Source organism: Alligator mississippiensis, chromosome 14 (genome assembly GCF_030867095.1).
Source record: "Alligator mississippiensis isolate rAllMis1 chromosome 14, rAllMis1, whole genome shotgun sequence".
NCBI classification, from domain to species: domain Eukaryota; kingdom Metazoa; phylum Chordata; order Crocodylia; family Alligatoridae; genus Alligator; species Alligator mississippiensis.
In genome coordinates, this window is record NC_081837.1 from 7383978 (window position 1) to 7410198 (window position 26221).

Sequence of the window (26221 nt, forward strand, 5' to 3'; positions counted from 1 at the left end):
TGGGAATGGCTGTCTTTGCCCGCGGAGCATGCCGGGAGTTGCAGTTACCGGCGGGAAACTCCCATCCACAACAGAGGCGCGTGCCCGCGGAGCATGTTGGGAAGCGTCCCCACCCCGCGGAGCACGCTGGGAATTGTAGTCCCCGCCGCCGTGGCGGCGAGGAGAAGTCGGGGGCGGGCCTGGGCGGGAGGAGACGTGCTGACCGGGCCGGGGCGGTGGAGCCGGCGGCGGAGCGGCCTGCACCGGTACGAGCTCGGGGGGGTTGACCGGCAGAAGTGAGGCGGGAGGGGTGTGCCCCCCACCCACAGGCCCGGCTGGGGGCCTCCCTGTGTTTGTGCCTCCGTCTGTCGCTGCAGGGGTGTAGGTGCTGCGGGGTCACACCCCAGGTGCTGGGGATGGGTTCAAATGATCCTCAGGTAATTTGGGGGGGGCTCGGAGGGAAAAAATTGGGGGGAACGCAAGACCCATCGACTCAACCCGAAACCTGGTGGAGGGGAGCGCAGGAAGCTCCCCGGTTGCGGGGGACGAGGTCCGGGCGAGGGGCGAGGTGCCCCCGGCAGCGCGCGGGTCCCATCGGTTTAGTCGCCAAGGGCCGGAAAGGCAGACGCTGGCCCTACGGAGATGGGAGCAGCCATTGCTTGAAACCGCAGTTGCCTTTTGTTGTCTCTGGTCTGAAAGAAAATTTAGGACCAAACTCACCTTGTGAATTAGTTAAACCTTGCGGGAAGTCAGCGTCATCTTAATTGAATAACGACTTTTTTATGTTAAAAAGCAGATTTTTTTTTTCTCTCTCCTTAGTATATAAGTTACTTTGATAAGAATATCTTCGTTAGAAAGGTAACCCAACATACCGATCTATAAATTGGTGTGTAAAATACCTTTAAATCCATTTATTTATACATTTATTATTGGTGTGTAAGCTACCTTTATACTGATATAATTGCGCCTGGGCTACATGTGCTGCTTTAATCCTATCAGTAAACTAACAGAAATAGTTCAATAGGTTTTTGTGATGTGAAAAGTTTATCCTGTGGGAGGAAGGGGGAAATGGAGGTCTGGCTAAAAATCATTTTGATGAATTACCCGAGATGGTGACAATCTTCAGCCATTACCTATTTGGGTAAGGTTTGAATTGTAACCTCATGCTGAAAGGTTGTGTGTCCTCTTGACAAGCTTTTGAACCTACTCTTTCGTCCTTCTAGCTTGCAGTCCCTGTGACTAGCTTGCAGGGATAAAATATATGAGTCCCATATTTTCATTGGGAAATGTAGCTTCCCTGTTGATGTAATCCAGGGGTGGCCAACCTACGGCGCACATGCCACAAGTGGTCCAAGCAGCCTGTGTGTGGGGTATGTGAGTGATCAGGGAGGGGGCAGGAAGCAGAAAGCAACGCAGCAAATGGGGCAGGGAGCGGAGGGAAGGAGGCAGAGCAGCAAACCAGGCAAGAGAAGAGGATTGGAGTGGCAGCCGGGGAGGGTGCAGTGGTAATTTGTGTCCTGCCTGTCAGAAAGGTTGGTTCCAACTAAACTAATCTATTCTTTTGTTTCTAACGTTGTCAAAGGCTCCAGTGGATTATGACAATCGCCGCCTTGCCCTCCCTGCCCAGCTCATTGTGACTTCTCCCCAATCACGGCGGAATCCATCAAGCCCACGTGCTGCAGAGTTGTCATCTACTTGCAGAAGGAGATGTCTGGGGACACGTGTTTAACCACCATCTGTCCAGCTTCAGGAGCCAAGCCCAAAGCCTGCAGCTTCAAAGGGGGCAGCCTTGGCAACAAGTATGTGCGGCTCAATGTCGGGGGCTCCTTGTATTACACCACAGTCCAGGTGTTGACCCGGCACGACACAATGCTGAAGGCCATGTTCAGTGGCAGGATGGAAGTGCTCACTGACAAGGAAGGTAAGCAGTGCCAACAGTGGGGCTGCGTGTGTCTAAGGATGGGAGCTTAGTTAATGGAAGAGATTTATGGAGAGACTTCTTACAGACAAGAAGCATGGGACACCCAACCCCTGTTGGTTTTCAGTTTCACTCCTCCATGCTTTGAAAAATCTCCCCTTTCATAGCTGGGATTGTTGTTTGCTCATGGCACAGCTGGTATGTGGATTGCCTGCCTTTTTCCAGGACTAAACATAAGGTGGTATGTGGGTTGTTGCTTTTATAGTGTTGCATAGAGGCATCAATCACAATATGCGAAGGGGGTACATAAGTGACATCATTTTTTAAGGTTTTATTTTAAACTCTGACCTGCTTTGTTTGAGGAGCTGCATTTTTCTTCTCCTGGTGATGTGCTGCTTGTTGCAGGTAAAACTGTCTACAGCGAGATGACTTTTAGAGGTTCTAGTTGGCAGTCAGGACCTCTTGGACTGGACCCTTGTGCATAAGCTTACAGGGTGTTTGCAGACATTAAAAAAAACAATCCAAACCAACCAAGTAACTGGGCTTTACTGGAAGAAGCAGCACACTAGTTCTACCCAGCTCTGCAACATTTGTATAGATCGGGTGCTTCAGCAGGGCTTTTTGGTGCTTTTTTCTAATAGCTGATTCAATCAGCTGTTAGATAAAAGACCTGCTAAAGCGCCTGATCTGTACAGGTCAAGGACCAACTGACTGTGCTACCTCTTCGGGACGTGCGCTTGACTTAACACAGGAGTACACCGAGTTCAAAGTGAAGCACCATTTCAGGGTTTTTTTAATATCTGCAAGCAGCCATAAAGCTACCGTCTTTGCAGCCCAACAGTGTACAGTGTAAACAAGAGCTTCACGGCTTTTTTTTTCTTTTTTCCAAAATAATAGACAAGGAGGATCATCAGTTTGATCAGTAATTGTACATGCTTTCCTTTTCCTCTTGGAGATGCTCTCAGCCAGAATAATTCTTTAGGAGCAGGAAAGCAGGGGATTGTGCCATAGGAAGTAGAGGCCCCCTGATTAGGGGCAGTTTTTAAATAAAACCAATCTCAGTGTTTATACAAACCAAAAAGCATGGAAAGTATTATCAAGGCTTGGGTTATGTGTAATCTGTGTTCTCTTAGCATTTCTCTTAGTACCCATCTGTAAGAGCTGTTTACCATGCAGAGATTGTGCTAAGTCACCTAGGGATGTTATGGTACACTGAGTTTGAACTGATGCACCTTTGTGTAGGTGCTGCACATCAGTCTAAACCTGGCTTGTTAGACACCTAGTTTAGTGGCAACCTTGCAACACTGCAACTTTGTGTTACGGCAAACATAAAATAGGGATATTACTACCCAAACAGGGTTTAGAATCTTTTATTGGAGGTAAACCTCTCTGTGTTTCTGTCTCCTTCCATACACAGCTCTCGAAGTATCTATTCTTCATCCCTCTGGAAATGTAGGATATTAGCTCAATGACATTTCTCATTCTCCTTCCACTTCCAGTCTCCGCAGTAGAGTAGCTGCTACGCAAGGGTGTTTGGCATTGTCTCTCTCACAGATTTCCTGCCACTGACTCTGCAGCCTGTGCTAACAATGTTTAATGGCGGGTTGTACATCCTCTTTGCTAATGAATGAAACATCAGGGATGTTTTAGAATCATTTGGAGAGCCATCTGTCCTCCACTCTTTCCTGTGCTAGGGTTTTCCTGTTTGGTGGCTTTCCTGCCTGCACGTATTCAGGGAGCAAAATGGCCTGTCCCTCCTCCCCTCACTGGTTGCTGTGAGCTGCTGTACACTTTGGCATCTTTGGAATGCGGCTTTTATTGTTCTCCAAACAGCAGTGCTTGATGACTAGAAAAACCTCTGCCAAATACCCGCAGGTGGTCTGCAGAGCTTAGACCTGGTTTAGACCTAGTAGTTGCTTTCAGCAAGCCTCTTAGCCCTCTTGATGCTTTCCTAGGGAGAAGCTGCCTGGCAACAGGCAGTACCTGGGTCTCTGCTGGCAACATATGTTGGCAGGAGTCTTGCCATCCTTGGCAGGGGATTAAGAGAGTCGGGTACTTTCATTGAGTTCAATTATTGAGTTATCCATATTTATAAAGACTTGTAAACATTTTAAAATAGTGAAATGTTTTGCTATTACAACAACCATCATAGGCCTCTATTAAGTGAGCACTTCTTTTTATTTAGGCTACCATGTTTGCTAGTACAGCAACTAAAAATCACACAAGCTGAAAGACTCCCAAAAGGCCTTCCATCACAGACAACGTTTTCTCGAACCAGAACATCGAAATACTGTGCTGAAGGATTTCCAGTATGTCACAGGATTGAAATGTTCTGGGACCCTGTACTATTCTTGTATGCCTTCCCAACCTGCAGGCAGAAGTAGTCATTCCTTAATCCTAAGAACCAACTTTGCTGGCAGTACCCTGAGCTTCTAAGTAGACCTGCAATCTGTCTAACAATAACCAGTTTTCTAAAATAGACCTGCCTCCCCAGGCAGTTAAATAGAGCTCTTAAGACTAGCTATAAAATTGACCCCCCCACTTACTTCCCATAATAATTAAACGGGTTCATGCCTCTAACTGATTAAAATCAGACATAGACAAGACAAATGATAGCGCATGGTTTTGGTGCAGAAGGGTGTGGACTGATCAGCAAGGAGAACAGTCTCTTGGGTTTTCCCGTGGGGTTTTGCCTCTTGAGGGCTGATTATTTTTTGTTTTAGGTTCTTTAATCTAGGTCTTGCTTGTCTTAGGAACCCAGCTGGATCTTTCTTCTTAGGAGGGTGGAGGGAAAAGAGGTAATGAGATGAGCAATTCCTTTCTCGGTTTCATGTCTGTGTGGGCCTGATCCAGCTTGTCTGATGTCAGCAGTCCCAGCACAGACAATAGGGCATGATTGACTTCCTATTTCAGGAGATTTTAGATTCCTTTCAAAGGATGTGGGTGGAGAGTTGGTATACTGGGATGCCATGCTTGGCCTTCTTAATGAGTGCCATTTGCTTCTCCTGATGTAGGATGAGATAGAAGTGTTGTGGCATTTATCTTTCAGGCTGGATCCTTATAGACCGTTGTGGGAAACATTTTGGAACGATTTTAAATTATCTTCGAGATGACACGATTGCGCTTCCAAAAAACAGGCAGGAGATCAAAGAGCTGATGGCAGAAGCCAAATATTACCTCATTCAAGGCTTAGTAGACCTGTGTCAGACAGCCCTTCAGGTAAGCTATGGCAGCAACCTGTGGGTTTTTTTGCTTCTAAAACTTACCCTGGACTTCCTGTTTCGTGTGCTTTGTGGGGCTGATGCACGTCCTGGCAGTGTTTCATTGGCCTAAATATCAAGTTTTGGATGCCAAGATCAACGAGTTTGATTTCCATCTTCATCATCTTCCCAAGCTGATGAGCTGAGAAACATACCAGTATTGTTTGCTCTGTGCATGTTCTCATCTGTTGTTCATGGGACACTAGATTCTGTGATGCTTCTTGTAAGAGAGAATTTGGATTATTATCTTAGACAAAATATCCCAGTCCATCTCCCTGGTGTGTTGCTGTCCTCCATACCAGAGGTAGCTGCATTTTTGTCAGGGCAAGGAGTGGGCAGGAGATGCATATCCTAGCACTTAAGATTCGGATGTGCTATTGTCATGCCCCAAAGGAAAGACGATTCAGCGGTAAGGCTATGCTAGTATTGGATTTGGGAGACATGAGTGTAAGTCTTTGCAATGCCAAAAACTTCCTTTGTGACCCTGGGCAAGTCATTTAGCCTGTCACCTGTAAAATGATGGTAACAGCACTTCCCTACCTTGCAGGGATATTAAACAAACAAATATGGTAGAGTCTCAGATAGCCTTCACCACTGTAGAAGTATCTGGTAGGTAGGCCTTTCTTTTGTTTTGGTGTACATTTCCTCAAGAAGCCAGTAGTTGGGGGTCTGAGTTCTTACAGCACAAAAAGAAATTAAAGAATGGGAATTTGCAGGTTAGTATCATATCCTGAAATCCACTGAATTAAAGTCCCAGTTATTTTGAATTTGGGCATTGTAAAAGATTTGATGGCTATTGCTTTACAGTGCTGTGTGTAATACCATGTGAACAGAATTAGTGGACACTTTTCAGCATTTTTTTTTCGTAGTTTCTATAGCATGTAGGGGGGATGCCATATTGAAAAGCATACAGGCAATTTCCCTTCAAGTTTGAAGTTTAAAACTCTTGTAGGAAAAAACACATGTCCTAAGATTGTCCTCAGTTATTGAACTCTTTGATTCCAGCTGCCTTGCATAGAAAATTAGTCTGTGATCTTGGTGCTTGCACTACAGGGAGTTTGAGGACTAGGAGCTGTGTTACTCAGTGAATGTCCAGTGCATCATGGTTGATCCTTTATGTACCGCAATGTTTTAAGTTGATTAAAACTTCTTCCAACTCTACTCATTTTCTTGAAGGACCCTAAGCAATAACCCACTTAACATAAGCCCACAGTGGGCTTGCAGTCATTGCTGTAACTAGGAATGACGTTCACTTGCATCCAAACGCTTCAATTATTCCTGCCTTTTGGGAATAAAAAATGTCTCTGCTGTATTTCTGGGTTGCAGCTCAAAGGCAGTGTTATGTGGTTACTATAGCAACTGGGAGCTGTTTCTCTGCATTGGAGGATTTGGGAACATGGTGCGAGGGTCTGGTGAGAAAAGCAGGAAACATTAGTTTCATTATTATGCCCTTGATTTATTTATTTATTTTTATTTTAAATAGGACAAGAAGGACTTGTATGAACCTGTCTGTAATATCCCCATCATTACATCTCCAAAGGAAGAAGAGAGGCTCATAGAATCATCTATCAAAGTAATTGCTTTTCCACAACCTCCTACTGAATTTGTACCAAAACCTTTCAAATAGTTTCAGGTCAACTTTTCATTTTCCCTATTTTTCCCCTCTCCCAACAGCCTGTAGTCAAGCTGCTTTATAACAGGAGCAACAACAAATATTCCTACACCAGGTACAACAGTTCCGTTAATAATATAAAATCCTCTTGGCTAGTGGGATGAAGTTTGCTGGGGGATGATTTTTCTTGTTTATACCAGCTGCAGTTTTGAAAGTGTGTACTCTTAAATGATGCCACTCTTAGCGAGAGGAAGTCAGAGCCCTTGCACTCCAGTGTGGAAAGCATCACGTGGAAATGCAGTATGTCTAGTGGGGGAGGGTGGTAGGGATTCTCTTTCTCTCGGAGAAGGATGAGATTTATCAGTACTTGCCAAATCTGGGCATAGTTCAGGCAACACAGCGTAAACTTCCACTTGCACAACGTGACACTAATAAGGTCACGATCCATGCCTCCCTCTGAATCCCATTCTGGCGTCTTCTGCCAGTGCACCTCTGTCCTGACCACCCTGCTATACTCCCGTGCCTCCACCCTTCTCTAAATCACTTAGTTATGTAGCCAGAGAGAAAATGCATAAAGGAAAGATAGGAAAGCATCTCTTCAGACCAGAAAAATCCTGAAGACCATTGTTGCTATTCTAATGCATAACTATACATTTTGGCTTCCTGGGCAAAACTTGGGGGGAAATGGAGTGAATGTTCCTTTGGTGTATCTGATGCACCCCTGCTTTGCCTGGCAGTAGGAGCTGTGCGCAGGAACACTGCCTGGCCCTAGAAGCTGACCTGGAGCGGCTGGGCACCCCCTGGCCATAGAAGGGTCTTTAACCTGCCCAGGGACTGGGAGACCTCCTGCCTCCCAACTATACCTGGCTCCTATGGTCAGGCAGCACAAGGCTGCTCCTGCTCAGTTTCTAGGGCTGGGTGATGCAGAGCTGCTTCTCCTGTGTCTTGCCATGCAGCTCCTAAAGCCAGGTGATGCTGTGCTTCTCCAGCTCAGCTCCTATGGCCTGAGCAGGTAGTGCAAAGACTCTGGGGTCGGGGAGGGCATCATTCCAGCATTCTCTTGAAGCAGCTGCCCCCCTCCCCCTGCCACTGCTTATAATTCTCTTGCCAGAGGGCTCTGGGTTTTCTGAGATCGAAGCTTGAAGCAATTTGAAATGTCCTGAGTTGTGTATGAAGAATCTTAGCCATTTGCTTTTTCAGGCTGACACACAATTACAAGAGCTCTGTCAGCCTCCTTATTCTCTAGGCACACTTCCAGTGTGCCTGCAGGGAGAGGGATTCTAACAAATATGTAATTACTGTGCTAAATAAAACCATGGTCAGCATATCATGTAATGAACTTGGGCACTGGGCATTTTATAGCTGTTGATCACTGATGTAACAGCTTGATAAATTGTGACATTTGTCCTCTAAAGGCTGGTACATTTGGTCGTGGGGTGCAGAGAATCTCATTTGTGTCTCCTGTTGGCCATTATCTTCCCTTTCCTTGGCAATGCCCAGCAGTGTGTCACCACTTATATTCTCCAGTTAGATTAATGCTTGCAGCTCTAGTGGGGTAGGCCTATTTAGCCTGTGGTGCAGGCTAGCAGCTAAACTACAAGAACCTTTTAACTGGCTTTGCTGTATTTCAGCAATTCGGATGACAACCTATTGAAGAACATCGAACTGTTTGACAAACTCTCTCTCCGCTTCAATGGCCGAGTCCTCTTCATTAAGGATGTTATAGGGGATGAAATCTGCTGCTGGTTCTTCTACGGACAGGGGCGGAAGCTTGCTGAGGTCTGTTGCACATCTATAGTCTATGCCACCGAGAAGAAACAAACCAAGGTACCAAGTTTTGATCTACTTGAATCTTATGGGTAAATAGCAAATTGGTAGCACTTTCCATAGCCGTTCACATTCTCCCTTTGGCTGGGTCACCTAGGGGTGTTTAAAATCATGGCAGGAAAGCATCAACCTCAGTTCATTGAGGGGATGGGTGATGGCATTGACGGTCAGTGGTGGAGAGCAACTCAATGGCTAACTAAATGCCTCCTTTTCTGGGTCTTTTTGCAACCAAAAGATGTTGATACTTGAATGGAGTTCAGAAATGAGCAAAGTGTGGTTAGGAAGCTGGGAGTAATGTAGGAGAAAGAACTGAGGGTAGAAAATTCAAAATACCTGAATGACTTATGAGCATAGGCTCCATTGAAAGTTATTAGAACTTTTGTGCTCCTAAATCACAAGTGTGTTTGAAACTCTCCCTGCTTTAAAATAAGGCATTAATTCAGTTTCTAGTTGCATCAGTGTATGTGACCATAGAGTAATGGTAGACTTCTCTTGGTTTAACTGGAGCAAAATCAGACCCCTAACCGTGCCAGTTTGACTAAACAGATGCAACTGGTGGAAAAGCATAATGCTCTCCAAAGACTGAAAAGATGCATCAAAAAGGGAGAACAATTGTTCAGAGTAAAACACATCAGAATAACTTCCTTTCCTTGTTGTGTCCTTGTGACAAGGTAATCTGACAAGGCTGTGTCATGAGCGCTTCTGCTATGGCCTGAATAACTGAAACTAGTAGGATGAAATTTAACTAAATTAAAATCTGGTGATCCACTATTGATTATAATGTTAAAAATCCAGAGCAAGTCTCCTGACCCCTGTAGTAACTACTGGTTTACATGGGTGTGAGCAGAAAAAAGCTCATATGTTGCACTTCAGTTTCAGAAATGAAATTTCCCAACAGAGAAATGTGTTAGACTCTGGAATAACTTTGTAAACTCAGAGACAGATGATCGGGTGGTAAGGACATCCAAGTTTAGGCTGGTGAAAGTACTAGTAGAAGGTATTAAGAATAGTCTTTACCCAGGGGAATAGGAACAGATTTTCAAATGAAGGCTAAGACACCAATATAGAGGCGCCCTCCATACTATTCCACCTGGTTCAAGAAATATGTGGGTTCTCTCCCTTAGGTTGAGTTCCCTGAAGCACGTATCTATGAGGAGACACTAAATGTCTTGCTTTTTGAAACTCCACGAGTTCCTGATAACTCGCTGTTGGAGGCAACGAGCCGGAGCCGAAGCCAAGCCTCTCATAGCGAGGACGACGAGGGCTTTGAACTGCGAGACCGAGTCCGTCGTATACACGTCAAGAGATACAGCACCTACGATGACCGGCAGCTTGGCCACTAGGATATCGGCAGAGGAGAAAGGGTTTGCTTTGTGTGCTTGTTTGTAAAGCATAAAGACTGGATGTTTTTGCGTGAGAAGTTTGGCTGAGAAGCAGGGGGTGGACTGTTGGACTCGCTGGTTGAGAAGCAACTTAGCATCTTTGCACACAGATTCAAAGCAACACTGAAGGCCAGAGGATTCAAGAGTCACTGATATGTCCGTTGCGTACCACACAGTGTAAACAGAGCAACATTCACTGTATTGCGCAAGGGATGGGCTCCCCGGACCCTGTCTCTTCTGGCAGCTACCAGTCACCTTTTTGTGAGAAGCTACAAATTCTTCCTCAAGATGGTGATTCTGTTTGCAAACTTTTCTTTTCCCAGAGCCTTCTGTTACAGTTCTGTACCATGAATATGTAGGATAGGAAAGAGACTGGAGGTGGGGGGAGTTGAACACTAGCTCCTTTTGCAGACACTACGCTCTCCAGACCTCGTTATCTTCTTGTGAAGCAAGCAGTTGGACTCCCAGGGCTATATGCAGAATGTTTCTGTATTAAGATCACTTGAGCCTTAAACTCCTTGTCCTGTCTCACTATAAGCCAGGATCTTAAGGGAAATCTAGAGTCAAGCTAGCAAATGATCCCTTTGTGGAAAAAGGGAGGAACTTGGAGAACTCAGTAAAATAAACATGAAATGATCTGATAAGGGGGGTGGGGGGTGGGAATGGGTGTGGTAAAGTTTACAAGAAAGGGAGCCTTAAGGTGGGATCAACCTCCTGTTGGCCTGGAATATGTGTAGAGGAACCCTGAATACACAGATCATGGGAATTTGGGGAATCACTTCATAATTAGTTGCTGCCTCTTTCCTCTTAGCTACACCAGTGTTAGGATGTGTTTCTTAAGTTGTGTGTGGGGAGAACAGGGTGATTGAGGCAAACTTTAATACTCCTCACTGGCTAATTGTGAAGTACAGACCAAAGGGAGCTTCCTAGTGCTCAATAAGGTTGGCATGCAAGGGGTAGTACCTGTGTTTCTATTCTGATTTTCCTCTAAGGCAAGGAAATGGGAGTGGGGGAATGAGACTAGCCACTGAAGCTTGGGTGCTATAGGGTGAAGCAGGACCAAAGGGCTCAGCCCAAGGGAAGACTCCTTTTACTGAATTTTAAACAATGTCTGTAGCTGAGAATTGGTGGAACTCCTGATCAGAATTCCTGATCAGAAAATGTTGGTGAGTCAAATAGCTGTTTTTCAACATATTTGAAAGGGAAAAGATTTCAAGCGTGTACTCCAGAATGTGGCTTCTTCCTTTACTGAGTTGACAGGATATCTGTGTGAGCAAAGAGTTTTTAAGGGTGTAGATGTGATTATCCAGTGAGAAATGATTATGCTCAAGACTGGGTGAAAGCTTAAGGGCTTAATTTTTCTTAAGCTTTGCTGGCCACTTGCCTCAGTCCTCTTGTTGGAGGGCCCCCTTGAGTGCTGCAGGTTTGATTGTATGCTATGCACGATTAGCCACGTGCCCTGTATTCAGGGTTGTTTCAGTGCAGGTCAGTTATTTGTTTGGCAGACAGGAAAAATTGTCACCTGTCTAGACTTGTTTTTTCGTGTGTGCCCTGGGATGCTGGCTGATAGTATTTTACCGAGGCTGACCTTCCTATGCTGAGAATTTTTTCCCTGTTCATTTTTCAGGGAAAAATGCAGAGTCTTTGCACATTGCAAAGGAGAGGACCTTATAAGCATAGACCACTAACTTACCCAGTGATGGACTTCAGCCCCTCTACACATCCAATTCCTTTTGATTCTTCCACTAAAGACTATGAGTTATGGAGTTAAATTAATCCTTTCTCACATGATCTTAACTTAATCACATAGGGCAAGCTATCAACTGAACTGGAGAACTTGGGGTTAGTATGTCAACAGTGGGAGTAAATCACTGTGCTCGATGATGTAGTTTCACTGGTGCTAACTAAGCACAGAAAAGAGCATACTGGAACTTGTACCAGCTTGGGCAGCCCAGTCTTACCTCTGGTAAGGGGCAAACCCCTGCCTGCCCTAGGGTTAGCACTAGTTCAGGTACACTGACTGCTAGCCACCTGGCCTGCACAGGGTCTTTTGAGTGGCAAGTTTTGGCAGATTGAAAGATCCTTATTCAAGTAACTTGCATGTTTTAGGATTTGGCCCTTTGTACTGCTCAGAGTGACTGACACTTACCTCAAAGGGAAAGGTAAGATTTATTTCACAGGTTTTATAAAATATGAGAGAGTTTACATTGACTTCAGAGTGAGAACGCAGAGAATAAATGAGGTTGTGAGACTAAATTAGTATCCAAATGTAATGAGACCCTTTAAAACCCAACCTATTCAGCACATTTAGTGTTCTTTCTAAAGACAAAGCCCAATCGAGAGCAGTCTGGTTAGACAAGAGATTTTGAGTACTGTAATCATGTAAAGATTTATTTTTCTTACAAGTTCATTAAATAGTACATGACTGTTTTTAAAATTATAGCACATTCAAGATAGTGTCTAGTATGATTTTATTTCCCTAGATGTATTCAAGATGCACATTGAGGAAGACAGCTAATTGTTTTAACTATTAATTTGAAAATGAAATGTATCAATTTCTGATGGGGAGACTTCATCAGTTTGGGTAACAAATTGAGCCTACCTACAAGAGAGCAGCTGTTCAACACCACCTTCAACAGGGCCTGTTGAGCAGTCACAAGTTGGGTTTCTAAAGTCATTAACTTTTTTTTCTTTTTTTCTTTAAATCTGTTAGACTCCCAGCTCTGGGTCACCAATTCAGATCCACTAAATAGGCAGCCTGGTTCATGGGTCTCAGTTTAGTTCCCAGTAGCTAGGGTTCTGTATTATAAATGCCTCCATCACAATTGGCCATAAATGGCTTCTTTTACCCTCTAACAGTGATCTTTTCATATTGGCTGTGAAGGAGTAGGGGTGGGCAATGGGGAAGTGCGGTATGCGACTGCCCGTACTGTATCTGAATTTCTGTGGTCCTCGGGACTGTCAGGTTGGCATTTCTTTCATCACTGCTAAATCATTTGCAAATTTTAAAAGCAAAACTTGGTGGGATTATTTTCCTGCAAAGTCTGTTTTAGCATTTACTATGCAACTTTACTGTGGTTTGCACTGGGCTGGAGAGGGGTTTTGGTAGGCCACGTTTGAAAAGAATGGCAAGGAGTGCCCTCAGATTTCTTGTTTTAAAAACAAGATGGTAGGTATTTCGGAGAAAGGCAGTAGTCACTACAGAATCCCTGTGCTTGTTACCTAGTCGAGCCTCCTGCTTGTGGAAATGGATCTCTTTAATTCTCCTTGCATTCAGGAACAAGTGTTGTCACTGTAATGCACCTGCCTTTTTATGAAAGGACTCTTTAAACACTAATTACAAATAACCCACTTTCCATGAAGTCTGTTTACCAGCTGGTTTTGATAATCACAGCAGTGAAAAAATAATGCAGAGACTTGTTCAGACTAATGCTTTGGAGGTTTTTGAATTGTCAAGCTGGTTGGTTAAAGTAATTTCTCTGCCCCACCCCTGTATTTTATAATTTCTGAAGTGTGATTCTGTAAGTCAGGGGACCTAGGATGGTTAATTCCCTTTTTCCTGTAGAAGTAATAACCTTGTTGATTGTATTTATGGTATATTGCAAGTGTTATAAGCTCTTTAAAACAGTTCCCAATAGAGGCTATCGTCGTGGGTATAGGATTTTTTTTTCTTTGCTGCACAGAGTAGATGCAGTTTTCTTTTGTACTTCTAACATCGATTTACTTTTATACTATAGAAGCTCCCTTTGTAAAAACGATTTTCACACAGCCCTCTCCCCTCCCCCCCCCTTTTTTTTTTTTGAGAAGCGACTAATCAGTTCAAATTACCACTGTGCGTGTTGGAGAAAAGATTGGACTGGCCTAATGAATGCTAAAGACCGTTTTGCAAGGCTGTGTTAACATGCAATTATTCTCAGAAGAATTCTGTTACCTTAATATACCTATTCCCTGAGTTTCTTTAAGTCAAATCTGCATGTCGATCCCTGGGTTCTCGCTCTTATTAGCCTATTGGGTTTTAGAGCTAGTGCCTTTAGAAGAAAGCGAGGTAGATTCTGTACACCAAGGTTTCTGAAATGCAGTTGTCAGTTAAGCTCAAAATGGTGAATCATGTGGTAGGTAAGAGGCAGATCCCCAAATCCTACAGTGAATTTTCAAGGTTGGCAATTAGAAGGTTCATCTTGTAACTTGTAAACCGAGCTAATATGTCACAAAGATGAGGCGTGCTTTTGGAAGTGTTTTGGATGTTGTTTTCAAAACTACTGAGAAATGTCTTGGTGCTGGATAAGGAGAAGTTTTCAAAACTGTTTAAGGGATCTAGAGGCCAAATCTTACTAGAAGTCAGTAAAAACTGTTCTCCTAAGCCGCTAAGGATTTTTTTTTATTTGAAAATAGACACCAAAATGCTTATCTGAATTATTTGATGAGATTATGTAATAACAATACTCGTTCTCCCTCCCTCCCAAATTACGTAGTACTGTCCACTTATTCAGGAACAAAAAACACTCTCATCATTAACACCTGATTGGGTTGGAATAGCATGTAGCCACTTCCAATCTGGAAGGTAGGTTGTCTTAAATGTGTAAGCCTTAACCCTAGAAACACCCAAGTCTGGTCTAAACAAGTGATGTTCCAGTCACGGGTACAGTACTGTAGGTCTTCCCTCCATGTTCTTGCCCCTGTGCCCCATGCTCTTCAGAGCATACTTAGGAGACACTAGTTAAAATGCCTGTGGGTAGCTTTTGCTTAACGCTCCCGTTGCTACAACTACTGTTGCTACTGGAATTCTTGGTTAGATGTCCTGCTAACAAAAGTATGTGCCCCATACTAACAAAGACCTTCACAATGGCAAGAGATGATAATATTAGGTAAGACTGCTATATCCCTGTGTTTTATAGAGCCCCTAGAATGTACTAAGCTATTTTTTACTGGCTTGGTTATCTAGTTTGACAATTTACATGAAGTCTTGCTGAATGCAAATGGAGGAATAGGACGTGCCTTTGTTCACATCTAATTGCTTTGACCTAGAGGGTGGGCGAGTGTCTCCTTTTTCCCCTTAAATCCATCATATTTCAAGTGGCTTCAATACAGAATGTTAAGTGAATGCTTTCTTTCATTGCACCTAAACCATGACCTGTTGATTGTACAGCGACTACCTGATTCTGAATATTTTTGTTACTAATATTTGTAGGTTTTGATGCAACTTGTACAATGTATTTTCATTCTAACCCTCCTTTTATTTACTTAAGGGGTGCAACTAGCTTGGCTGTTATTGAATCCTAGGTCACGTTTTCAAAAGGCATTGTATAATGGAGAACAAACAGCATTGTGAAGGATAATGCAGCTTTGAAGTACCAGTCTTCACTTATTTATAGTAAAATACCCATTTTCAGGGTGACAAAGCAGCCATTCTTGCTGAGAACAGTCTGTGATGTTTTAAATAGTGCGTTATGATCCTTCTGTTAAGACGATGCAGATTTCTAATTGGAAGCACTTACATCTGTGCATTAAGAGATCTGAAATAACTTTCTTCAAAGAACATCATTTGTGCTGCTCTCTCGAGGCGCCTCTGAATCTAAAGTAGCCTTTTGGGGAAAAAAAAGAGAACTACTTTGCCACATTTGCAGTGTAGAAGTCTAACTACACCAGCCAGCAATCACTAGCTAGTGGAGCCTTTTCTGAACCCTGCTGTCCTCTGTGCACTGCAGTTAATTTGAACTTCATCTGTTCAAAATATTGTACTGGCAGATTGAGGAGCAAATGGAAAATGTTAACCAACATGAACCCTTTAACAGGGGACTGTACAACATCTGCAGTTTCAGTAATGGGGTCCTAATGAATTGTAAATGGCCCTAGTTTTTCTACAGGGAAGGAGACTTGGAGCTTATGTTAAGCAGCACTTTGGTATCAGTTTTTAATTAGGTGATAATATCATACAGGATAGTGTTGGAGGATAGCAGTCTCCAACTGCTTGATAAATGCCAAGACCAAACTAAATGCTTAACCTTCACCTTGACATTTAAGTTTCGGAACAGGAGACATTTATCCCCTGGCAACTTTCCATTCTACTGATTTCTTTTTATCTCTTGTATCAAATGATGAAAAATAAATAAATAACTGAGACTAGTGGAGTGCTGGAGTGACTGATGCCAGGCTGCTGTTGAAAAGCTGCATTCTGCCTAGCAGAGATGATGCTTGTTCTCTTCCGATTTTCCCCAAACCAGCTTGCTCCTAGAAATATATAGGATATTTTGTTTATTTGAACACACTTCTCTCAAACTGGATTATGTACTTTGACAATCTGTGGCATTAATTAAAAAAAAAAAGAGAGAGAAGCCCTTTTTATAGCCAAATTTCATATTACTTATTTGTTTCAGATGTTTTCTGCTAAGAGACTGGGAGACTGATGTTCAGTTCCCAGTGCTGCCACTGACTGGCTACATAGTCCTGGGCAAATCACTTAACTTCCTTGTGCCTCATTTTCCTCATCAGCAGAAATGGAGGCGAGACCCTCCCTTACCTCAGAAGGGCATTGAGGCTGAATTAATTCATATTTTTAAAGCACTTCAGACTTCGGTCATGTTTTTTAACCAGAGGATATTGATTTTTTTTTTTATTGCAGTTCTTGTTTTAAGTCCCATTCTATGAACAAGCTGCTTTCTGACTGCATGAGGTTTCATTTGATTATTTCTTAACTTGTTAAGGGTCAGCTTTGCAAGCAAAATGACTAGTTGGAGTAAGCTTATTAACCATTGCATACAGTATTTTTTTGTCTACATTTTATCCAAGCTGTGTATGGAAATAGAACACTAATTTTTAATAAAATATTCTATTTGATGTTGCTTCAGTGAATCTTCAGTGGTGTTAGTGATATCTATATCTATATAAACTGGTTCATCTAGCTTTCCCAGAGTACAGAGTGCTTGCTCGTACACTGGTTGGAGGTGCGATCCTCAGCCAAAGGCACCTGCAGCCTGGACATGTAATTCCAGTTCTTAATTCCTGTATTGTCGTGTTGCTGAGCAGTGCCAAACAGATGCTGACTTCATCTGCTACAGTGAGTCCATCTCCCTGCAAATACAAGCTAAGGTGAGTTCTGGGAGACAACAGTTACTTCCTCTATTTGTTGTTCAGGCACAGCTGTGTTTAGCCAGCGTTTTAGACATTGCCCTAAATTTTACCCTTCTGATTTATTTATTTTTTTGAGCTTTTACTTCTGTTTGTGCAGAGGGCAAATTGCTTACTTTCTGGACTGGTTTCAGTGCTTTTTTATATTCACAGTCGCTTCCAATACCTAAATGATCAGTGATTTTTATGACTTAGTAGGTAGGGTAGATTTCCACATTTTATCTACTTAGGTTAGTTTATAAAGCGTAAATCTACTCTGTCTTCTACTTGATTTCAGACTAACATGCCAACTACATCTCTGTTTATGGCCTTTGCCAACATAGGATGTAACCCATGTAGGAAAAACTAGAATGTGTGTGCTTTGTATTAGGTGGCATAATCTGAAGCAGGGCTGACTTTTTTATTTTTTTTTTTAGTTTACCATCTGGTTACTTTATCTGCCTCCTTTGCTGCAGAATTTTTTTTTAATTATCTTGCCCAGATTTCTTACCTACTTATGTTGGGAATATAGCTGATATGAAAGGAAGGAGCTTTTTCTGCTTTTAATGCCAACAGCGTGAGTTTCGGGTTTCAGACCAGCACAGCCTTTAGTGTATCGTTGGTCCAGAGCTTAAGTGATAGTCTTTGTCCAGTGATTGTTAGCATCTACCCGAGCTTTCAGAGGCGGTCTCGATCATGACTGCAACAGCCTTCAGTTCTACAATTCATGCTCTTTAGCTACAGAGTAGGTAATGGAGACTTTTCCTAATTGTGGGTGAAACTACACCATCAAGGGTAGCAATATATGTTGGACATTATTCCTTTGTATCTACTGTCTCCTTCAAACTCCCCGAGTTGTGTAACATAACAGCCAGATTTGAGTGGCTGCCTACTTTCTTTTTTCTTCTCCACCTACACCAACACAGCTTCCATCTGTCACTCCCACCGCTTCTCTGTGCAGCCCAGATCCTCCTGCTCTCAACACGGTGTCCTTTCTGTCAGCTTCCCTGGAATCTTCCATTCCCCTGAACATGGCATCGTGTTACTGGTTGTTTCTACTGAAGACCCAGCTCCACCCAATTATGATGTGCACTCCCATATCACGTGGAGGATGGATTAGACTAGGCATCCTTGTTAGTTATTGTACGTGAAACTCCGTGTCCTACAGGTTCCTGTTTTTGGCCAGATAAGCTTTTCCTACAGCTAGGGCTAGTGGAAATATTTCTACCCTATTTTAAAGCTTTTTTTAAACACCCCCTGCAGTTGGGCAATTAAAACACTCTCCACTGCCAATTTCTGTGTTGTCCGAGACGATGCTCAAGAGGGGAGCAGCCTGTGTTGAGGTGGAAAACAACTTTAAACCCAATTGCAAGGTGTCAGCAAGTCAGGGAAGTACCTCCAGGGACACGATTCCCAGACACGCTGGAGTGCATGGTCATGGCCCATCCTCAAGGAGTGGGGCCGGGAGCTCTCCACAGACCCTCTAGTCCAGCGGCTCCCAACCCGTGGTACACATACCACCAGTGGCACGCAGAAAACCTGTCCGTGGTACGTGATAACAGATTCATTACAATTACTTGATACACCACAAATTAGCTGGTGGTATTTAAGCTTATACAGGCAGTCCTCGGACTTACGATGCGGTTGCTTCTTGACAACCGCGTCTTGAGTTGAAACATCGTAACTCAGAACCGATTTTTTCCCATAGGAAACAACATTATAAATGGGGGATTGGTTCCTGAACCAAGGCCTGATACCCTATTTTCACCAAAAATAACCCAGAATTTTGTACTCAGTTGATTTATAGATGAGTCATACATCTACATTAATGCATTTATATTGTAAATAGCAATCACATTGATTTGGAAGGACTTCTTTGAGGTGACTTTGGACCTTTTGGAGGCCTCTTGGCTGGACTTTTTGAAGGCTTGGTTGGACTTTTCGAAGACCTCTTGACTGGACTTTTTGAAGACCTCTTGGTTGGACCTTTTGAAGACCTCTTGACTGGACCTTTTGGAGGCCTCTTGGCTGGACCTTTTGGAGGCCTCTTGGCTGGACCTTTTGGAGGCCTCTTGGCTGGACCTTTTGGAGGCCTCTTGGCTGGACTTTTTGAAGACTTCTTGGCTGGACTTTTTGGAGGCCTCTTGGCTGGACTTTTTGGAGGCCTCTTGGCTGGACTTTTTGGAGGCTTGGTTGGACTTTTTGAAGACCTCTTGACTAGACTTTTTGAAGACCTCTTGGTTGGACTTTTTGAAGACTTCTTGGCTGGACCTTTTGAAGACCTTTTTGAAGGATTTTTGGCCTGGACCTTTTTGAAGACCTCTTGGCTGGACCTTTTTGGAGGTGTCTTGGCTGGACTCAGGAGTCTCATCTACTTCCTTAGAGAAAGTGTCCCGGGAAAGCTCGCACAGACGCTCTCCAGGGGAGACGGGCCAGGCCGCGAACTCATTCTCCGGCGCGGCGTCGCATGGAGCGCCGTGAACTGGACGCCGATTCAGAAACGGCCCAAGCGCGTGGCATGGAGGAGGGCTGGCATGGAGGAGGATGGTGGAGTTGGCACCCTGCCCTCCAGCGAGGGTGCGCCGCAGGGACCCGCCAGGGGGCGCTGGCGGCTCCCGGGCGCGCGGTGCCACAGGGGGCGCGGCGCATTGTCGGCGCGGGGGCGGGGCCGTGACGTCAGCGGGAGGCGAAGATGGCGGCGGCGGCGCGGGGCGCGCTGCAGCGGCGCTGAGCCCGGCCCGGCCCCGCCATGAGCTGCTCGGAGGACGCGGCCAAGGAGCGGCTGCTGTGGAGCGTGAAGAAGGAGGTGAGTGAGGCATCCCCGCGGCCTCCTGCTCCCCCCCCTCACCCTCCGTGCCACAGGTGCCGGGCTGGGGAACGCCTCCTCAGGACGGCGCGGTGCCTCTCCAAACGGACCCGCTTCCCTCAGCGAGTTCATCGGCGCTCTGCCCATTGAAAGCACCCCCGCTTTGCCCGGGCGGGAATTGAAACCCAGTTTCCCTCCCCGAGGCCCTCAATGGGACGTTGCCGGGGGAGTACGAGAGACCCCCCCCCCCCCCCCCGGACGGACACCGTCTGCCGGGAGACGGGGTTTATGCTGGATTATTTTGGGTGGTTTTCCCGCCGCGTGCCCAGGGCGGGGCGGGGGTGGGGTGACGGTACGGTTACGCTGGCAGGCACCCTGGAGGGGTGTTTGCTCCACGATGCCAGAGCCCTGGTTCCTTACGGAGAGGAAAAGCACTTCTTTTTTCCTCTGCAGACACGGGCCAGCTTAGCGACGCGAGAGCCCGGGAGGAGGGTGTAAGGGTCTGGCCCCTAGGCAGCAGTCTTGATGCCTTGAGCAGCGAAGAGTTCATGTTGCGATCCCACCTGGCCTTCAAATCCCCTTCGTGGCTAGAGGAAGCTACCTCCAAATTCCTCCTTTTGGGGAGGATAGTACACAAGGCATGGTTGTATCGAAGGAGTCGCTCCGGCTCCTTTGATGTCCGTCTTTGCCTAAATATTTCCATTGTGATTGGCTTTCGTTCCATTGCAGAGGTTGAATCCTGCGCGCCGTCTGCACCCAAATGTTTCACTGACAGACAAGGTTTTTTTGGGTGAATCTGATATCTTTTATTAGACTACCTTAAATAGTTGGAAGACAATTATTAAGCAAGCTAATTTCTCATTTCATTGACATACAAAAAACTAGAACTCTTGGTTCCAAAATGATACCTTTTATTAGACAGACTGGAAAATGGCAAGAAAACTGTCCTTCTCTGCAAGCTTTCGGGATCAACGTCCCTTCCTCAGGGAAAGGTGTAGATGGTACAAGATGGTAAAAAGTCCCCGTAGGTAGGAAATAAACTTTGTTTTTGCACAGAGGGAGCTGAAGATGGGAGGGTGTCCCTCTGGGTCCATGAGAGTGTTTTTGTGAGCTTATTTCACCGTGTCTTATTTTACTCGCCTTGCTGTGAGCCCAATCCTCCTAGGTCCTGGAGGGGGAAAGAGGGGTGCATTGTTCAGCCAAGATGTTTAAAAAAAAAAAAAAAAATCTAGAAAACTAAATGAATCTCCTCTGCATGCTATGAGAGATTATCCTCCAAGTAAATCTGTTTTTGTTTGTTTGCAAAGTGAAATGCAAAGCTCACTGTTGAATCAACATTAACTAGAAATTCATCAATATACAATGATGAGGGATATAGTTTCCCATTATCAAGGCAACATTACACCACACAGGCAACATTCTCCCTTAACAGTACTTAAATGACTCTTATCTAGTTCCTATTGTCCCAGACCAGAGGAGGGTCTCTCTAGTCCAGTATCTGGTTTCCAGCAGTGGTCAGAACCAGATGCTTTGAGGGAAGCTGTAGGAAACCCTGCCTGTGAAATGACCCTGCCGCGGAGAAGATTTTCTCCTGACCTCTAGCTAATTAGAGACTGGCTTCACCCTTTGAAGTCTGCGCTTTTATATTCCCTTCAAAAGATGCTGGGTCCATGAAGCTAATGAAACTCAAAATCAAGATCGTGCTATGGTGACAAGAGGAAGCACAACGGGCAGGGTTCTTGCTGGAGCTAGATTTACACTCTGCTGTTTGCATTTTCTTTCTACTCCAGAATGGGGCTGCGGTGGTGCCAATTTGGCCAGGGGTGATTTTACAAATTGCTCTTCATTTGAATTGCACTACTTCAACTGGTGTCTGAAAGATACTAGCTTGGTCTTAGCATGTCCAGTGTGAGTTGGCTCATGGAAATCCTGCCTGTGGAACCGGACAGATGCCCAAATTCATCTTTGCATAATCAATAAAGTCATAATGGAACAGCTTGTGCCAGGGCTATAACCATAAATTAGCACTGGAAAAGACCTTCTGGGTTATCTAGTCTGGCTGTGCTGCTCTGTGAATTGTACTTTCTGTTGACTGCAGCATATTTGTGGTTTATGAGGCAGGCATTGGGCAAACTGTGGTTGTGACTGGCCTAGACCAGCCTGTTGTTGAGGCTTCTCCCATAACTCACACCACACTACACCACACTTCTGCATGTTTCCTGAACCACAAACCTTGTACTGGCTTTATTCTTTTCTCCTATGCATCCTTCATGTTGAGTGCAGCCCAGATGCCTTGCTTTTTTAACAAAGCTTATAATGTTGCATGGCATTTTAGAAGTTGATGAGATCCTAGTCCCTCATATCTCCACTCTGCTGACCGTTTAGACCCCACCTGATAGCATCATTAATTGAATATGGCAGGTTGGAGTTTGGTTTTTAATACCTGGACTTTCTTTAGGGTGCTGAGAACATTGGTGTGGCCAAGGTGGCAGGTGGGTTTACTTTGCCTTGAACAAAAAGCCTGGCTGCTGTCCTATCCCCTCACAGCCTTGCCTTGCTCCTGAGCCATAGGACTGAGCTCCTGCAGGCATGCACCCAGCCTGGGATGTAAGGGGCATAGAAAATACTCCAGTGTCTGCAGCTTCAGAAATATATGCATCTTGGCATGGGAGTGGGAGAAAGGTCCAGCTGCCATGCCAGCAGTCATGCTTAGTTATGATTATACCAAGCTCATAGATTACAAAGTGCCTTATAACAAACAGGAACGACAGCAAGTCAGTGGCAGAGGCTAAGTATCCTGCGCACTCTCTTCTAGCTCCTACTGGACATGTCTGCATGTGTGTTAATGTGCTTTAATTCACATTAAATCTAGTACCTCCATAGTGAAGTACTAGAAAATGCGCATTAGTCTATCTTAATGTGCATTAACTAAAGAGTGATGGGCATGCTCCTGAGGTGGGGGAAGCTTTAATTAGAGTGGTTCCAAGAGCTGCTCTAATTAAAGCGCTGCAGCACCTCGTGTATTAGTGTCCCTGCGCTTCAAAATGGTGGTGGGGGTGCTTAAACTGAAGCTTGTTTGACAAGTTTTTTAGTTAGAGTGCCCCGCTGCAATTTTGAAGTGCAGGGACGCTAATGCACAAGACATGGAGGCTGGTAATTACTGCGCTCCAGCAGACTTGGACTCCAATGCGCTGTAATTACAGCGCATCGGAGCATGTCTGCAGGCACCCACCATTTTTAGTGATTCTGTAATGCGTGTTAGTCTGTTTTAATATGCATTAACTAAAGAGCATGGCTTCTTAGTGATGCTTTAATGCTCGTTAAAGTAGGCTAACGTGCATTAAAGAGCACATGTAGATGTGCCCACTCTCTCTGTAAAATCGGGGATTAGGGCCCTCTGTAAGAGTAGGAGCAGGGTCATGTTTCTGAAGAGCACATTCAGTGTGATCTTTTTCCTTGCAACAAACTGCCTTGGCTGGATTCAGCCTTGGGGCGTGGTGAGGTGAGAGGAGAGGTAAAGGGAATTTTCTTTGTTAAAAATGTGTGTGTGCATGCATGTGTGCTGTAGAGCTTAAACTTCTTTTTAAACTGTTTATTTTGTGAAGCCCTGAACTGCTGTTCCCCATGTTGTGAATATACCCTTTCCCCTCATGTACCTTATGCTGTTGATTGAATTGCTTTCTGAATGCCCCATAGGTCATGCAGTCTGCGCTTAGCAATAAAGTCATTTATCCCACGAAATCCTTGGGTTTAGGGCTGCTTGCTTTCTCAGAATCCCTTCTGTTGCTAATACATTAGCTTCAGCATTTGTTCCTATTTAGTCTTTTCAGTGTTGCTTTTTGGAAGTGGTAAGGTTTGTTTTTGCTGCTGTCTGGCATCTTGTTTTGTTACTTGGAGAATGTTAAATCCTTTGTAGCTTTCTTGTTTTTAGTGCTTGGAGATGGTAAGTCACGGTCGGTTCACGGTGGCTCCGGTATAGGAAACCTAAAAGCTTTTGTTCCTGTAGCATAGTGTAATAGCTGTAGAGGTATGGGAACTATCAGGAGTGAGTGGCAGCACAGCCTAGTGATTGGAACAGGGCACTGGGAGACTTGTGATGTGGGTTCCCTTGTGTGCACTTGCACTTATGCATGCCTTTGGGGAAAATCACTGAAGCTATGTCTCTCTCTCTTTCTCTAGCCCAGTTCCCTATCTGTGATGATCATCTGGGAACTTCATGGTTGGCACTGTGATAGCAAGGAAATAAATTAGATCCTTAGAAAACTACTGATAGAGATAAAGAAAAATCTGCTTTGGCGATTCATGCTGTCTGTGCTTCCTGAGCAGGATGACACTTGAGCTATCAAATTTTTAAGCTTTTTTTTTTTTTAAGCAGAAAAAGCAAATCCCCGTTGACTTTTATCAGCATAGGGGCAATCGCACTGTTGAGCAATTCCGATCCCACCTGTTATGGAGCAGAGGGGATGCACATCAATCAGTGCCTTCACCATCTTGCTTGCTGTGTTAAAGGCCCTTTGGCTTGCCTTGCATATAAAGCTTGTATGCAAAATACTCTTTTGTGCATGCATCTGCATTACGTGTTGCAGCTGAGGAGGGAAAGCATCCAAAATCCTAAATTGGAATCAGCTGGTGCCAAACTGAGGCAGGGTCCAGCAGAGAGGAGACAAACGCTTTAGGAAGTAGCATTGATAGTGGCATCCTAAATCAAAGTGCATTTCAGCCCTGCGATCTGTCACCGACTCAGAGCTGCTTGTGTAAAAAGAACGTGGTCGAGCTTGGCAGGAAGCGGAGGTGACAGCGGGCTTTTTCCATCAGGCATTTCCTGATGCAGGGAACACATGTTCCCTGGATGCCTTCCAGACAGGCTTGTCATGAGCTGCTGTTTTCAAGGCCCTGCTGTTAACTTTCACTGGGTGCTGTGAGGCCAGTTATCCATCCTTTTCCAGGTGGCTCTGAAGAGATGCCAGTGAGCCATAGATTAAATGACCTCTGCCACTCCCTCAAAGAGACTCCAGTAGCTTTTCAGCTCATTGCTGGATTGTTGCCAGCCCTTGCATATGAATGAATGCTCTTCATGGTAGCACTGAATTGGTGTTTAAGCTTGAACTGAAATCTCCTTGTTGCAGATCTGAGACTTAACTAACTCCACGTGTTTTGGGGATCTGATAGCCCTGTTTCTAGTCAATCCCCCAGTGTCCTGGGATGTGTTGCCCATTCCTTGTCTCTATTTTGTGCAGCTGATGCAAGGCAGAGCCCCTCAGTATATCATTTGTATGTCTGAGCCCCTGTTATAGCTTGATTGAGAGTGGCTGGGTGAGGAAAGGAGTGTGAAGACTGGACTACATTTAAAAATCAAATAGAATTGAGGCTTTTAACATTTGTCTTAAAGCAAGCCAATATATTTCTAGATTATGCTGTGGTACAGGACTATATTGTGCACTTTGCTGATATTGAAATGGCTGTAGTTGGATACAAATGTGAAGCTTCCACTTAGTCCAGAAATTGGCTTTAAAGCCAGGAAGTTGAAACCACAATATTAGGCTCGCTTTAGCATATGAATGTACACTTGTATGTATAAAAAAAGTGAAGCATTCTTCTAAACCCAAACACTGCTGTGTTGAGCTAATGCATACGAATCTGAAAACACATTTGGTTTCAGATTCGATGTGGTCCAAGCCACATCGAACTGAAAAAACAAATAGCTTGTGATTAAAAACAATTTAGATTGGAATTTTTCCAACCTCTTACTGGGTTTTCAGTGGGACTTTTAAGCTCTTATGTATGGGAGTGGGCATGGTTGCTGAGGTTTTAATCATTTACATTTGTATACGTGCATCTTTTGTGGTCTGAAATACCTGTGTCGCTGGGCATATTCTGCTATAAAGAGTTTTCATCCCCCAAGCTAAAAAGAAATGGAGAACTCTAGAACTCTTGGTTCAGAGATGCTACCTTTTATTAGACCAACTAAGAAATTGCAAAAATAAAATCTTTTTCTGTAAGCTTTCAGGCGCACATGCCCTTCCTCAGGCTCAGGGAAAATGAAAGATGGTAAAAAGTCCCCATAGGTAGAAAATAAACTTCACTTTTGCACAGAGGAAGCTAAAGGTGGAAGTTACCTATGCTAAGAAGCTTTATCAGCCATCTGCCTCTCTTTTTTTTGCAGCCTTTCCATTTCAGCAAGGGGCCAGTCTTTGGGCTAGAGAGATTGGGCTGCTGCTTTGTCCCAAGATGTTCTGGTCGTGGGCTACGGACATTTTGTCATAAAAACGGTCGGTTTCTTTCTCTGACTGCTTTCTTCAGCGCAGCTGTGATTAGAGCTAGTCAGAATGTGAG

At 44.4% G+C, this 26221-nt stretch overlaps 2 protein-coding genes across 8 annotated transcripts in view; both read left to right on the forward strand.

Moving 5' to 3' along the window:
- The first annotated feature begins 153 nt into the window (after nt 1-153).
- Nucleotides 154-16812, forward strand: TNFAIP1 (TNF alpha induced protein 1). 2 transcript variants are annotated; one of them, XM_006276450.4, is made up of 7 exons: nt 154-245; nt 1562-1900; nt 4947-5116; nt 6641-6730; nt 6832-6884; nt 8401-8596; nt 9721-16812. In XM_006276450.4, exons 2-7 carry the CDS (start codon nt 1687-1689, stop codon nt 9937-9939), a joined length of 942 nt encoding a protein of 313 aa, XP_006276512.1. In that variant the 5' UTR covers nt 154-245; nt 1562-1686; the 3' UTR covers nt 9940-16812. The 2 variants fall into 2 exon arrangements, with proteins under 2 accessions (XP_006276512.1, XP_019348980.1); XM_019493435.2 differs by lacking the exon at nt 154-245 and adding an exon at nt 319-416.
- Nucleotides 16813-19751: 2939 nt separating this feature from the next.
- SGSM2 (small G protein signaling modulator 2) overlaps nt 19752-26221 on the forward strand; it is a 109727-nt gene continuing 103257 nt past the window's right edge. For 4 of the 6 annotated variants that reach the window (XM_019493376.2, XM_019493378.2, XM_019493377.2 and 1 more), the window contains exon 1: nt 19752-19888. In XM_019493376.2, the coding sequence (XP_019348921.1) occupies nt 19832-19888 (57 nt within the window). In that variant the 5' untranslated portion in view covers nt 19752-19831. The remainder of the gene's footprint in view (nt 19889-26221) is intronic. The other 2 variants (XM_019493379.2, XM_006276449.4) reach the window with 1 other exon arrangement.